Source organism: Mollisia scopiformis, assembly GCF_001500285.1.
Source record: "Mollisia scopiformis unplaced genomic scaffold LY89scaffold_1, whole genome shotgun sequence".
Taxonomy (NCBI): domain Eukaryota; kingdom Fungi; phylum Ascomycota; class Leotiomycetes; order Helotiales; family Mollisiaceae; genus Mollisia; species Mollisia scopiformis.
Window position 1 is genome coordinate 1,904,925 of NW_017263581.1, and position 14,292 is coordinate 1,919,216.

At 46.7% G+C, this 14,292-nt stretch overlaps 2 protein-coding genes across 2 annotated transcripts; one reads left to right on the plus strand and one right to left on the minus strand.

The window, feature by feature from the left end:
- Positions 1-892: 892 nt before the first annotated feature.
- LY89DRAFT_604996 (uncharacterized protein) lies at positions 893-3,252 on the plus strand. The gene is made up of 4 exons (XM_018210376.1): positions 893-1,335; positions 1,408-1,619; positions 1,668-2,327; positions 2,376-3,252. Exons 1-4 carry the CDS (start codon positions 973-975, stop codon positions 2,986-2,988), a joined length of 1,848 nt encoding a protein of 615 aa, XP_018078738.1. The 5' UTR covers positions 893-972; the 3' UTR covers positions 2,989-3,252.
- A 7,173-nt stretch (positions 3,253-10,425) lies between these two features.
- LY89DRAFT_20381 (D-xylulose 5-phosphate/D-fructose 6-phosphate phosphoketolase) lies at positions 10,426-13,049 on the minus strand. The gene has a single exon (XM_018205803.1). The coding sequence runs from the start codon at positions 12,929-12,931 to the stop codon at positions 10,478-10,480; it is 2,454 nt and encodes an 817-aa protein (XP_018078739.1). The 5' UTR covers positions 12,932-13,049; the 3' UTR covers positions 10,426-10,477.
- Between the last annotated feature and the right edge of the window lie 1,243 nt (positions 13,050-14,292).

Sequence of the window (14,292 nt, forward strand, 5' to 3'; positions counted from 1 at the left end):
CTAGAGGGCCGCTGTTGGCATATGGTCCGTCTGGATGCTGGCTCGGCAGGATCCCCAAAACTCTCCTTCCCTTGTATCCAGGTTGTGAATCCTTGCCCCAAACAGGCGGCAGATCGTGATGCTCGATAAACACCGACGTACGATGAGACGACTTATCGATGCTCTCAGATCTCGTCGACCTCTCTATACTCTGGGCGCAGTCGTCGCTCTGGAGGCCATCATGAGTAGACAATGGCATGGTAACGACAGTATGGAGCAGCGAAGATCATATCCTTCAATGTCCTGAAGAATCAGAGTCATTTTGAAGTCCCTTCACGACACGCCTGCGAGGCTGTGCCTATCAAAGATCAACAATACACTTGAATCACTTCCGTCGTATTCGTGGGTAGTGTGGCTCTGATTGTTCGAGACAATGAGAGACTAGCCAATGACAGCGGGAAGCAGAAAAAGGAAACGAAGATGAGGCTGCGACAGAATATTGGAGTGAGGACTTCTAGACTCTTTCTGGATGATGTGGCTTGATCTTATCATTTCCCCTCATACTGACGGGCCTGTGGCAACGGTTCGTGAATAACAGAACGTCAATTAATCCAATCTTTGAAGTCCAAGGAGAGATGGTAAAGCTTCAAAAGACTTTAGACATGCAGAAATAGAATCACCAATGAGAGACTCACTCGAGTCAGTCTTCGAACTTGACTTTGAATGCTCTTGTTTAAGACAAGAGTAGAGAATGCCCATCAGAACTCAAAGAAGAAGAAGAGGCGCTTAGAAAAAGGAAGTTAGGAAGAGCCAGCACGTGAAGACCCCTAGATTCGACCCCAGTTCACGTGTCAAAGACCAGGGATAAAAAAGTTCAACCGGAGTTTCTCCGAGCAACATTATCCAGGATTCACTTTCGCCATCCAAGTCTTATCTGCGTTCGCATCTTTACATCTGTACATATTACCATTATTCGACGAGTCGAGGGATGGAATGCCTTCCTTCTTCGATTTTCAGCAGGGCAACGAAACCCGCGGTCCGGCGAACGACAGTTCTCCGCTATTAGGACGATTCCGCGCGGTGCCGGACGCGCAGCGGCATGGCACTAGAAGTCACCGCAATAGTCTGCTAGGAACATGGACGGGGAGAGGGTCGGGCTGGGGGTATGGTACGGTGTTCGGTACCAACGATGATGACGATGACGATTCGATTGAAATAGAGGATATGGGAAGGTTGAAGAGATGGGGACGAATACAGCGAGATCTGTGGCTGGAACCAAGACAAGCTGTTGTAGCCAGGCTCGTAGATAAGTGGTGGTCAAGATGGGTATTGCTTGCTGTTTTCCCAGCTGCTTTGGTGAGTTACCACGCCACCACCATCCTTCTGCAAAGGAAGATGGGAGACCGTTATACTGACCACCATCCATAGGCTGTTGGATGGTGTGCACTTCCAATTCCGCAATACGAAATAGACGACGACGATTTTGCGGAGGGCATCTCACTAGGGCATAAGATTCCTGGTCACGGAGCTGCGCGTGTTGAAATCAACTTCTGGTTCTTTTTGTTCGTTTATTATGGGCTATATAATTTGACGGCCTTATTATGGGTAACGAAAGTGTTCAATATATACAGCCTCAACTGGTAAGTATCTCTGAATTTCTGTTGGAATCAGCGCTAACAAATAAATAGGTGGCCAGAGACATTAGGATTTCCCCTAACTGTTTCGCTGATTGGCATAGTATCCCTAGCAGTCCCAATACCAGTATATTATTTCACTGATCTACGGGACTTCACGGGCTATAACACTTTGTGGATATGCTGGACCTTCTTCACCATGGCTATGCCGCTCATGTTAGCATTTGGTATTCTTGTGAATCACGAACGGCACCTCGGCCTACGACAGTCACTCTCAGAAACCCAACGCATATTTACAACATCTTGGTGGACGGGTGAGTCTGAAACGGTTGTAGCAAGAAGTCGTCCTCGAAGGGCAAATGTTACTCAAAATCATTATGACCCAGATGCCCCTCTCGAAGTAGCTCTGGCATCTGAAAATACGAATATGCGAGAACGGAATCTGGCTCTCCGAAAACGGTGGATTCCAGCTAGTTTTATGAGGTTCATATGGTTTTGTGCCGCGCTTTATGTTGGCATGATGGCATATGTGCTTGGAGAAGCTTATGCTGAAACCTATTTGAGAACTTTGCCGCATAACACTATCCAGACTATTGTATACGTCTATACCTGGGTCTTGACAATCAACTTATTGGATGGCTTGACAGGATGGATCTTGGGAGGAAATGAAGGAGAACGCGTTGGCAGCTATCCTTTGGGATGGGTATTCAAATTGTATGACATGCCTCCAAACTCACAATATCCAGCTAACAATAGCACTAGATACTATTCTCTAACGTATCAGACGTACGTTCGTGCTCTGTACGCCCGCCTGCGCTCGCCACAGCAATTTATCCTGCTTCAAGTTCTCTCTTCCAGCTTTCTCATCATCCTCTTCCCGCTCTCCATGTCAAGGGCATTCCACTATGTCCTCACAATCCTTGGCATCAATGGTCAAACAACACAGCAATACCAGAAATTTTGTGCCCGAAACATATTCATTCGAGGCCTCTCCGAGAACGTCTCAATGCTAGCCTTCCTAGGCTCAATTCTGGTTCTGCATTACGGAGCCAACAAAAATGTCTATCCATATTTTGCATTCGATAAAGAAGACACACCAGCCACTCCTCCCACTGATGGCGGGTTGCCCATCAGCGATGGCTCAGAATACGATTTTGGATTGACATTCTACGCCTCAATGGTGACATGGGCCTGCGAAATGGTCGCAGCTTGGATAGTACGTAGAATCATCTGGTACGGTTGGAAAATCGACGTGACCGGTGAAGCGAAGCAGGATTTGGGAACTTGGCCTGAACTCCTGCCTACAGGAGTGGTGGTTATTTTTCACGTGCTGCAGAATATGTTGTTTTCGATTGCGCGGTTGAAATTTCATTGATGGCGTTATGATGACTTGGTTGGAAATTGTCGATTGTTCAGCGTGGAGTTGGAGGAATCTTTGATACCCCTTATCAGCGAATCGTCTTCTTCAACGACTTCGATACCCTTAGATTAATTTAATGCAACCCGTTTTGTGCTGTCACTTTAGAGGTGATGACTTATTTTCGCACAACGAGTTGAGCTGACCTGGGTCAGAGTACTGGATTGCTTTCGATGCTCAACACAAGAAGGTGAAAAGGTTTCACTGAAGACTTCTGCATGCATGAGATACTTCACGTTGACGGTTAATAGTCTGTGAAGAAATTTCTGGCAGCGCTGTTAAGATGTTGCCTTCTGAATTTATTGAGTTGAGTTGAGACAAGATAGTCCAGTGCCTAGTATACAGCAACAACAATAGGATAATTCTCGACATGAAATCAGGCATTCCAAAGACATCAATGAAGAGAAAAATCACGAAGCGAATATCTCCAATCCCCTCAGATATCCTTCCTACCCATCAATCAAATTATAATCCAAAGTTCTGAACTTTCAAGACCATGCGCTTGCTTTTGATAATTGTTTGTTTCAATAAAATAAATATAAAAATTGACGGGTTTGTGCTTGTGTGCCGACATCAAACAGCCCTCCCTGCACACTAGGTAAGGTATCACACTCGAGTCCCTCGGCACACATTTGCTCATTTCATGTACGATGTGCAACAAAGGCTCAGCCTCCTCCTCCACGCGGCGGCCTCGTGCCGTGCCGAGTCGGCGTTTGAGATGATTTATCAAATTGAGAGGGGAGGGAAGGTGAAGAGTTGTACGAGATGAAGTGAGGTGAATTGATGTGAAATTTGTTACTCACACCCATTTTAGGGCGGAGGAGTCACGTGAGGCTATTTTGGTGCACCGGATTTGGAGGGTGCTTGGTAAGGGATAGGGGGATGATGTCAAGGGGGAAGAATGCTAAGTGGTGAATAGGTCATCGTTGATTGACTTGCAGTGTTGATTTTCAGAGACAGCAGTGGTTGAGGAATGCCAAGAGACTGATCGCCCAAGATTTGTCGACGTGCAAAAAGCCAAGATATTCATGCGCGATCAATTCCTTAAATCTGAACTACAGTTCTTCTCTTGGCTTCTAGAGCTTGAAGTCATTGCAATAAGGGGCTTTGGTTATGAATGCCAAGTAGCGGCTCAATTGCCAAGGGCTGTCGACGTGCAAAATGCCAAGACGTCGCGATGATACTTCCGCAAGTTCTGAACTATAAGGACTTCTTGTCTTGGCTTGCTCATAATTAAGTAGAGGCGTTGTGCTGGTCAAGAAGTGTCAAGTGATGGTTTCTTCTGCCAAGTCTTGTCGATGTGCAAAAAGCCAAGAATTCTAGGGGAAGGAGCAGCTTATATGTGGACTGAAGAGCAACGAAATAGTACTTCCAAGCTAAATCTCCTAGATGATCTAGAGCTCTGTTGTAGCATCATAGTGCGAGGCGCTACGGAGCAATTACACAGAGCCATCGAAGTGGCAACAAATGAGTTCATTTCAAGCCAAATCTTGTGATATTCGATGGCCCTATCACTTCGGCATGGTGCAAGGCGCTATCCACCATGTGTCACGGTACTATCGAAGTGCAACAAAAGGGTATATTCCAGACTAAGTCTCCTAGATAATCTTAAGTTTCGCTATTTCATCATGGTCCAAGCCGCTGTCCACCGTGTGTCACGACGCCATCGAAGTGCAACAAAAGAGTAACTTCCAGGCTAAGCTCGCAAGTAACGGAGGTCTACGGGAGGAGAGGGGATGGCCGTTAACGTCTATCCCTGCCTGTCTGAATAGCCCGGCATAGACCAGCAGATGCACTACTCTTCAAGTACATCGTGGGGTAAAGCTCTATCGAAATGCAACAAAGGTGTACATCTCCGGGATAATGGTTTAGGAAGGTAAATCTAGAGGTTCTTCTCGGTGTCTAGAACATAGCATTAGTGAGATGGTGAGTACTGAACTATACTTTGAAAGGGAAAACAAGGAGATGTTTAGACCTGCTGGGAACTTTGTCCTTATGCTGGCATACTGCTGAGTAGTAGCTACCAAGTATCGCTTCACGAAGTAAATTCAAAACTTGGGGAATTGAAGATTCGGTGCTGGTTGCTGAATGTGCAGCCAGACAAATAATGCTCATGTTATTCAGCCCGCGGTGGACTCAGCTACAACTCCTTCCTCAAGATTCATCTCTAATCAGCAACCTCTTTCTGGTTGCTTCATGTCCCATGCGTTCACAAGGCGCGGGAATCAGAACCTCTGGAGTTGGACCGTTTCGAGCGAACTCACTTAGACATTTACGCATAAAACAGTACGATCCCACTTCTGGGCAAGTTGGCCGATCATCTTCTGCGATATGCAACATACCAAAGTTTCTTTACATCCAGAGCATTCCAAAAAACGTGCTTCGGTACTTTCCGAGTTAACTAGAAGTCTAGGACATTCGAAACTGTCAAAATACTTGATACCCAATAACACATATCGCTGATCGGCCAAATAAGTCGTCTAGCACGATAAATTAACCTCGTGAGCTAAGTGCCAAGGATTCTGGAGCCAGATCGTCCCCGCGATGAATCCTTGCGCGAAAACTCGAAATGCAACAAGCACTCATCTTCGATGTTCATTGGCTTATCTAAGACAATGACTGCATCATTCTGGAAATCAGACACCAGATACTCTTTTAGAGGGACCCTCATTTACCCCGCAGCATGGCCCATAAGGCTCTCTCTGATGTTATCGGCCTGAATCCATCTAGAACAATGACTTCATTCTTCTGTGACTTAGGCCCCAAAGATTCTATCAGAAGGTAGCCACTTGTATGCCACAGCGTAATCTGTAAGGCTGAAGGCGAAATGCAATGGAAACTCTCTTCTTCGCACTACCGGTCCACTAGACTCCACACTCTCCTGATATGAGATCACAACTTGCTCTTCTCCCCTCTTTTAAATGTCCTACAAGCAGTCCAGACTCATCCGCAGTAGATTGGAAAGAGATCGGCCCGAAAGACGATGTGCAACAAATATCAGATCGAGATGAGAAGAAAAACGCTGGAATGTGGTAATTATTATGATAGGAGGTAGAAAAGAAGGTCCGATAGTCGACGAGCAACAAAACTTTGTGTCCAGATGCTTTGACGATAGATAAATGTCGCTGCGGGGAACTTGTGGTTCTTAAGGTGGAGGATACGGGGAAAGAGTATCGAGATACATCCTTTTATCATTTAGCTCTTGCTTGCTTGAAGTCCGGTAAGACTCTGGGAAACCTGCCCATAGACGACGAGGACTTGGGACAATTTGAAGGAAGACTTCACTGCTCTTCTTGAATCAGCTGGCATGGATGGTCCGAAAATTGCAGGACAATGAAACTTCAGGAAGGACTCGAGGCGGGCAACATTCAACGCTCCATCTCTTGAGCTTGAATCATCGGGCCCGCGGAAACACTACAGCAGGTATCTGATAATGAGAATGGGCGAACGAGCCTTATCGTGGATACAAAATGGAGCTCCTACTCATCATCGAGACTTGGCCGTGAGTCTCCACAAGAGCACGAATTGAAAGTCCAGCAGGAGCGCAAATACTCAAGCGTGGGCCGGAACACTGCAGTTACTGCGACATTGCAGTGTTCCTGCGACATGCAACAAGAAATACTGAACTATTCATTCTCGAACGCCCCAGCGCTCGTGCATGACTTCAATAATCCAAACTTCACTGAAGTTTAGGACCTAAACAACTAGTTCAGCCTCACCATGCCGTTTCCACGTTCCCCGCGACTAGGTTTTGCTTAAGTAAGCGAAATAAAAAAGGGGGAAAGTGGTGTGGCACATCTCCTATTGGAAGTCTCTAACTGGACAAAAGCAAAATAAAATGAGACATCATGGCGCTTGAACGCCCTGCGGGGCAGCGAAATGCCCTTTTTTTTGCGGCGTGCAACATTAATTTCTCCCAAGGACCGGGACGCGCTGATTGGCTGCGTTTGAGATGTGGTGAGAAAAGGGGGTGATGTGAGAATCTTGTTCTCCTGTCCCTTCTAGAAAAAAGTCTTCATCTCATGAGACCAGATCATGAGAGTAAGATATACGAACGTACCTCAGGCAATTATTTCCCAAGTTTCGAAACTGGGTTCTCGTATGTTGCAAGCCAGTCGCTAGGGGAAGAGTCACAATTTCGTGTAACGCCATCCACCACACCACACCAGTGCCAATAAACAAATCTTAAAACGACTATTAAAGCGCAGTAAGCATGCTTTTGTTGCATCTCGCACTTAAGCTAATGCAGGTGGAAGGGAGACGTGACGTCCCGTTCCGTAATTACTGCTTTTCTTTGTTGCCTTGGAAAAAGCACTTACTGCTGCACCAATCATGCGGGGATTTTGCGCTTTGCTTCTGGGGTTGGCTGGGAGGGTGGTGATGGAGGGGTGTGTATATCTGACGAGTTTATGCCAATTTTTAGGTCGCGGGGCACTTTGATTGTGTATGTTTCTGTTCTGCTAAGGACATCATTTTGGCATGTCGCCCCCTTTGTGAGGTCATCTGTTTTCCTTGGGGTCCGAAATCTGATAGAGAGGAAAATACAGAGCAATGGCAGCGATGGTGAAACCTGCTGGCTGACAACTATAAGGCTGAGTTCGTTTACCTCTGCCTTTGATATGTACTTGGCAGGCTGGTCTCGAAGGGACGGCCAAGGCCCCGCTGAGGCAACTCTCCAGTTTCAACGGAATCCTTCAGGATTCTTCATGCAACACTCTTAGCAGATTGCGTGGAGTCGGCCACGTGCTTGACAACCGGTTTCTGATTTCCGCAATGCCGAGTACTACCGGTAGTTGCTACGTACCGAGTTTTGGACCCGTTGAGGCGGTTTTGGGGAAGAATACGAATTTGAGCCGACATGCCACGATGTTTAGTCTTACTCTCGGTAGAAAGGGAGAGAAGTAGAAGATGTGGGGAAGAGTTCTAGAACTCTTGGTGATCTAGACTCATGGTGATGATCCAGTCGTGAATCTGTGGGGCGATGTGTTTCGGTTCTAGAAACGATGATGTTTCGGCTCCTGATGGTTAGCGCTTTAAATTTCTGACGTTTGGTTCAACTAGCGGAATAAACAGTGTTAGACGGATGCTGAGATATGATTATAGATGAGATAAAAAGAAGTAAGTGAAAGGCATCCACACTGGAAGGAGCTGCGTATGGTGGAAGTGGCAGGAACAAGATTGGGTACGTACCTTGAGTCTGGACCAGATCCAAAAGACCCCGCAGATGCAAAGATCGATTTGCAAAGCGGTTAATCAACTACGTAGTAACAAATGTCCCAGATCATCAAGAACATCTAGGCCAGAGAAGGTCAGTCTCGGACCAGAAATGAGATCATCCCCGAATTACCAATACAAAAGAATGGATTTCGGGCAACTTGTCGACGTGCAACGAAACTTGCTCGTCCACTTAAAGCCAGAAAGCTGCTTGGCGCTTGATTTGGGCCACGAAGAGGGCACTAACTCCTCTAAGGCTGGAGCAGGACCCATACTTTTCATCAGCCAAAAGACATTGGTCAGGATCCCAACACATATTCAATTATTGTTATTGTTATCATTGCTAGAGTAGAGTCGAGTCAGCAAGCAAGAATGGTCCGAGATGTAAGTAACAAGAGAAGGAGTGAAGAAAGAGAAGTATATGTTCAAGTTAAGTTCAGGATGGGGACAGCAGCATCTCATCTGAAGCGAACTCATTTCAACAATCAGACTTTGATGTAATCTTCTATAAGTGTCCAGGCTGTTAAGATGTCATTGTATTATCCCAAACATATCTCACACGCAATATCAGTAAAGAATAATCAACTCAGAAACACATCACGTGAACACAGAAAAGCAGCTTCCTCTAGTTACAGACCTACGAAGCCCAGTCCTCCAACTAAAGCCCATCTAATAGACTTGAATTATTGTTGTCATATGATAACCTTTATCCTTTAAATATTCGTTATCCAAACAAGACGGTAGAAAACAAATGAGGCTAATATCAATATCCGCTCGAAAGCCTGGGGTAGAAACCACTTATGACTTGCGACAAACAGCAATGATAGACGAAGATAGAGGTTGAGGCAGGAATCTGTAGAGAATCTTTCAAATAAGTACGGGAGCTAGAAGCTAAAACCATCTACTATCTAGAAGCATAGCGCAGTAGATCACTTGTGACATGCATCAAAACCCCACCTTCAAGTTGCTAACCCCAAATAAAGATCGAATCATTACACAACGTAGCACGCCTGTCGACGCGCAACAAGTCCACAGTCTCAACTTAGTAAACTAAAGGCGTAGCTTAAAGAGACTACCCATTTAACAGTATGGTGTACAAGACGCTAACGATGTGCAACAAACACTGAAGACAATAGACTAAAGAAGGAGGCTAACCTGTAAACATCAAGAATGACATCTTACGAACAGGAACTCAAGACGCTAACGATGTGCAACAAACACTAAGGACAACAAGCTAAAGAAAGAGCCTAAACGGTAAACATCAAAGGATATCTGTCCTCTAATTATTATCCATCGACATGCAACAAAACTGCCTTCTCACACCATTCCCTATCTGTAAAGATAACATACCAAAAGCAAAGATAAGCTCATTGCGACTTGCAACAACAGATGTCTTTCTAGACGATTCCCCATCTAAGTAAGGTAGCACACTAGAAGAGGACGTTACAGGTACTTGACAGGTCTCGATGTGCTGCAAATCCCACTTCAAGATTCTGGACCAGAAACACGGAAGCTGATTATCAAAGCATGACACCTTATAGAAAGGCAAAATATCGATGTGCAACCAAATTCTCTTCCCGGACCATTCCCCATCTAAATAAGACAAAGAGATTAAGAGCGGAAGCTACAGCTACATAAGCGCGTATCGACATGCAACAAACTTATCTTCCCAGACCATTCCTTGGTTAAGTAAGACAAAGAGACTAAGAGCGGGAGCTATAGCTACATAAGCGCGTATCGATCTGCAACAAAACCCGTCCTCCCAGCCTATTCCTACTTTGTGAACTATGACGGAGTACAAACAGAAATGGCGCTCTGTCGCGATGTGCAACAAAACCTATCATCCCAGCCTATTCCTACTTTGTGAAGTATGACGGAATACAAGCAGAAATGGCGCTCTGTCGCGATGTGCAACAAACTCTATTTTCTTGAGCTATTCCTTATTCAGGTAAGACGACAGACTAAGAGCGGAAGCTACACATGCTCTGTGATAGGCAACATTAAGAGTGATTGTGGTCTAGAAGAATGGGACCTTGCCTCGGACCGCACAGCACCAATGTACAAAGCAATAGTAAGAAAAAGCACGAGATTAGGAAACATGTTCCAAAACCATCATCAAATTGAATAGAGACTCAAAGCTATGTACGAACCCACCCCTCAAAAAACGCCAATCATCATCATTACCATCCAAAACCACAAATCTAATCCTCCCATCTCACCAAAAAACTTTTCTCTAAGCCAACTCGGAAACCTTGGGATACGGCCATCTCCAGTTACGAATATAATCCGGGTCGATACCATGCTCGAAAGCCCACGTCTTAGCCGCAATCTGAAGGTTCATCAACTTCTCGCGCACACCGCTGGCTCTGTTGTGCAGAGTGGGAATACGGTCGATGGCGTCCATGGCTAGGGAGTATCGATCTGTTTGGTTGCGGATGGCGAGTTCGAGGGGTGTATCGATGTTGCCCTTCTCCTTGTAGCCGCGGACGTGAATGTTCAACTGTCCAGGTCGTTTGTAGGTCAGACGATGGATGAGCCATGGGTATGAGTGGAAGTTGAAGATGATGGGTTTATCGTCTGTGAATATGGATTTCCATTCCCGGTCTGAAAGACCGTGCGGATGGTCGACTTCGGAAATCAGCTTGAAGAGGTCGACGACGTTGACGAATCTAATCTTGAGGTCGGGGAGGAACTCGCGGAGGAGGGCGACGGCGGCGAGGGATTCGTGGGTTGGTACGTCGCCGCAGGAGGCCATTACGACGTCGGGTTCGACGCCTTGGTCGTTGGATGCCCAGTCCCAGATTCCGAGGCCCTTGGTGCAGTGCTCGATGGCTTCTTCCATGTCGAGGAATTGCAGATGGTCTTGTTTATCGGCTACAATGACGTTTACGTAGTTGACGCTGCGGAGACAATGGTCTGTGACTGAGAGAAGACAGTTTCCGTCAGGGGGAAGGTAGATACGAACGACTTCTGGTGACTTGTTGGCGACGACGTCGAGGAAGCCGGGATCTTGGTGAGTGAAGCCGTTGTGGTCTTGACGCCAGACGGTGGCTGTGAGGAGAATGTTGAGAGAAGCGACCTTAACACGCCATTCGACCTCGAGACACTTCTCGATCCATTTGCAATGTTGGTTGACCATGGAGTCGATAATGTGGATGAATGGTTCGTAGCTGTTGAGTAGACCATGTCGGCCAGAGAGAATGTAACCTTCAAGCCAACCTTCGACAGTATGCTCAGAAAGCATTTCCATGACACGTCCTTCCATGGCAAGATTTCCTCCATCTAAATCTTCCTCGAAGTAGTCAGCCATCCAGACCTTCTTGCCTGCCTTGTAGATCTCGCCAAGCTTATTCGATTCAGTCTCATCTGGGCCGAAAACACGGAAGTTGGTCATGTTCTTGGCAACCACATCTCGAAGAAGCTTTGCCATGTTCGACATGCTAGGAAGGTTAGAGATACCGGGCTCGATTGGTCCAAGTGCGTATTTCCGGAAGTCCGGCATATCGAGAGGCTTACGAAGCAAGCCACCATTACCGACCGGGTTGGCACTCATACGAGCATTGCCAGTAGGAGCAAGTTCTTTGAGCTCTGAAATCAGCTTACCCTCCTTGTCGAAGACCTCTTCTGGCTTGTAGCTCTTCATCCAGTTCTCCAAAACCTTGAGATGTTCTGGGTTCGTAGCAACATCTGGGATTGGGACTTGATGAGCACGCCAGAAACCTTCGAGAAGCTTTCCATCAACCTTTCTTGGTGCAGTCCAGCCCTTAGGACTTCGGAGAACAATCATGGGCCAACGTGGTCTGAACGCCTTCTTCGAGTCTCGTGCTTGCTTCTGGTACTTCTTGATCTCGAGAACGCAGTGTTCTAATGTAGCTGCCATTGCCTGGTGCATAGACTCCTGGTCACTTCCTTCGACAAAGTATGGGGTCCATCCATAGCCGATGAATAACGAGGTCAGCTCCTCGTGGCTGATACGGGCGAGAAGAGTTGGGTTGTTAATCTTGTATCCGTTCAAGTGAAGAACAGGGAGAACGGCACCATCGGTGATGGGATTGAGGAATTTAGTGCTGTGCCAGCTCGTAGCAAGAGGTCCAGTCTCCGCCTCACCATCTCCTACCATCGTGACTGTGATCAGGTTGGGGTGGTCGAAGACAGTTCCGAAAGCATGTGATATTGAATAGCCGAGCTCTCCGCCCTCATGAATACTGCCTGGTGTCTCTGGAGTGGCATGACTGCCAATACCGCCTGGGAATGAGAATTGCTTGAAGAATCTTCGCATGCCCTCCTCAGTCTCAGCCTTGTCGGGGTAAACTTCGGAATAAACACCTTCAAGATATGATTGTGAGATGATACCTGGAGCTCCGTGACCTGGGCCCGAAACGAATAGTGCATCCAAGTCGTATTTCTTGATCAAACGATTCATATGCATCCATGTGAAGGATTGACCGGCATCTGATCCCCAATGACCGAGTAATCGAGCCTTGAGATGATCGACTGTAAGAGGCTCCTTCAGGAGAGCGTTTTCGCGGAGGTAGAGCATGCCTAGACATAAATACATACTCGCTCGGAAGTAAGCATCGAATTTGCGAATCTCCTCTGCGCTCAAAGGCTTCCCCTCTACTGTTGATCGAGCAACTCCATAAGGTGAAATGCTCTTGGCGACGACCTCGTCTGCTCCTGGTGCCATGGTTGCGAGGTTTGAGGTTGTCTTTGCAGACGTTGTGATTGTTTGTAATACTCGAGTAGTCGAGAATGTGGGGTGCAATCAACTTGTTTTTGTTGTTGATGTTGATGGTGGGAAGAGGAACCTCAAATAATAAGAGGATCTTTGAGTTTCCGAAGTGGTTCGATTTCTCGAAGTGAATGGATTGTATGAATGAAATGAAAGAGATCAGAGGAAAGTGGCAGCGCCTTACCTTTTAAATGAATCTGTTCGGGAGGGAAGAGCAAACGACCGTGATAGCAGCGAGAGTTGTGAGAGCAATAGAGGGGCAGTGGCAGCACGGGCGAGCTTCGTGGAAGCATGATAGGCCGGGTACAAAGTGGCCTGATCATGGAGTTCGCAGTCTGCAGTTGTCCTGGAGCTTGGCCTGCACCACAGATTCTGGGTTTGTCGATGAGAGGACAGGATGGCGATTGCTGAGATTGTGGGGTGATTATGTGGCACAACAATTTGTCCCTCACTCACGGTTCTGGCCGCCAATTGAGTCGTGAAGACCAACGAATTGCTGCAAATACAGCACTCCCACGATACTGCGGGCCGAACGATGCTCCCAGCTTACTGTGGCCCCTCAACGGCAACTCCTGTACGTGCTATTCGCAATCGTGCTTCGCGGTGATAGGGCTGGTGGCCGCCATGCTATTCATGTTTCTCCCAGACGTGCAGAGACCCAGACTTTGGATCTTGTCAAGGTTGGGTGAAGGACGTTGATGGAGGGGTTCATAGAGGGGCTCATGCAGACGAACGCTCTCTGCGCCACCAAACATCCATGGACTGATTATGACGATGACGCACCCTAATCATCGTACGAGTTTATCCGTACGCGCAGAAAATCCTTTCAAGCCAGAATTTGTTCCCGAAGACGGGTAATTTTGAGCTGGGAAGAGATCCGAGATGTGTGGCCTGATGTTTTGGAAAATTTGGTACAAGAGAAGAGAAGAAAGTTGCTTTAGTCTCGGCGGGCGGCGCGGTGCTACTTGAATCTTCCGAGTCATGTGTATTTCGCAGGATCTCTTGATGTCTTTGGGGAATTAAGTTGGATAAGAGTGTATACAATCGTCAGGTATCGTCAATTTGCTGTACAGTAAGGTTCATCCACATAATCAACCTAATTACCAAAATACCTAGGTACCTAGAACAATCAACACATCACGTGATAGTACATATCCTCAGGTAAGGCTTTGCGACCGAGTAAATCCTATTCAACAATATTTCAAGCTAATCTGTGCATTCCTTCAGTACTTCAAATCTTCTCAATCATACGTGCTGCGTCGTTTGTGATATTCTTTATACCAGGTGACTTGGTGTTTCTAGTCGACGGGAGGCGC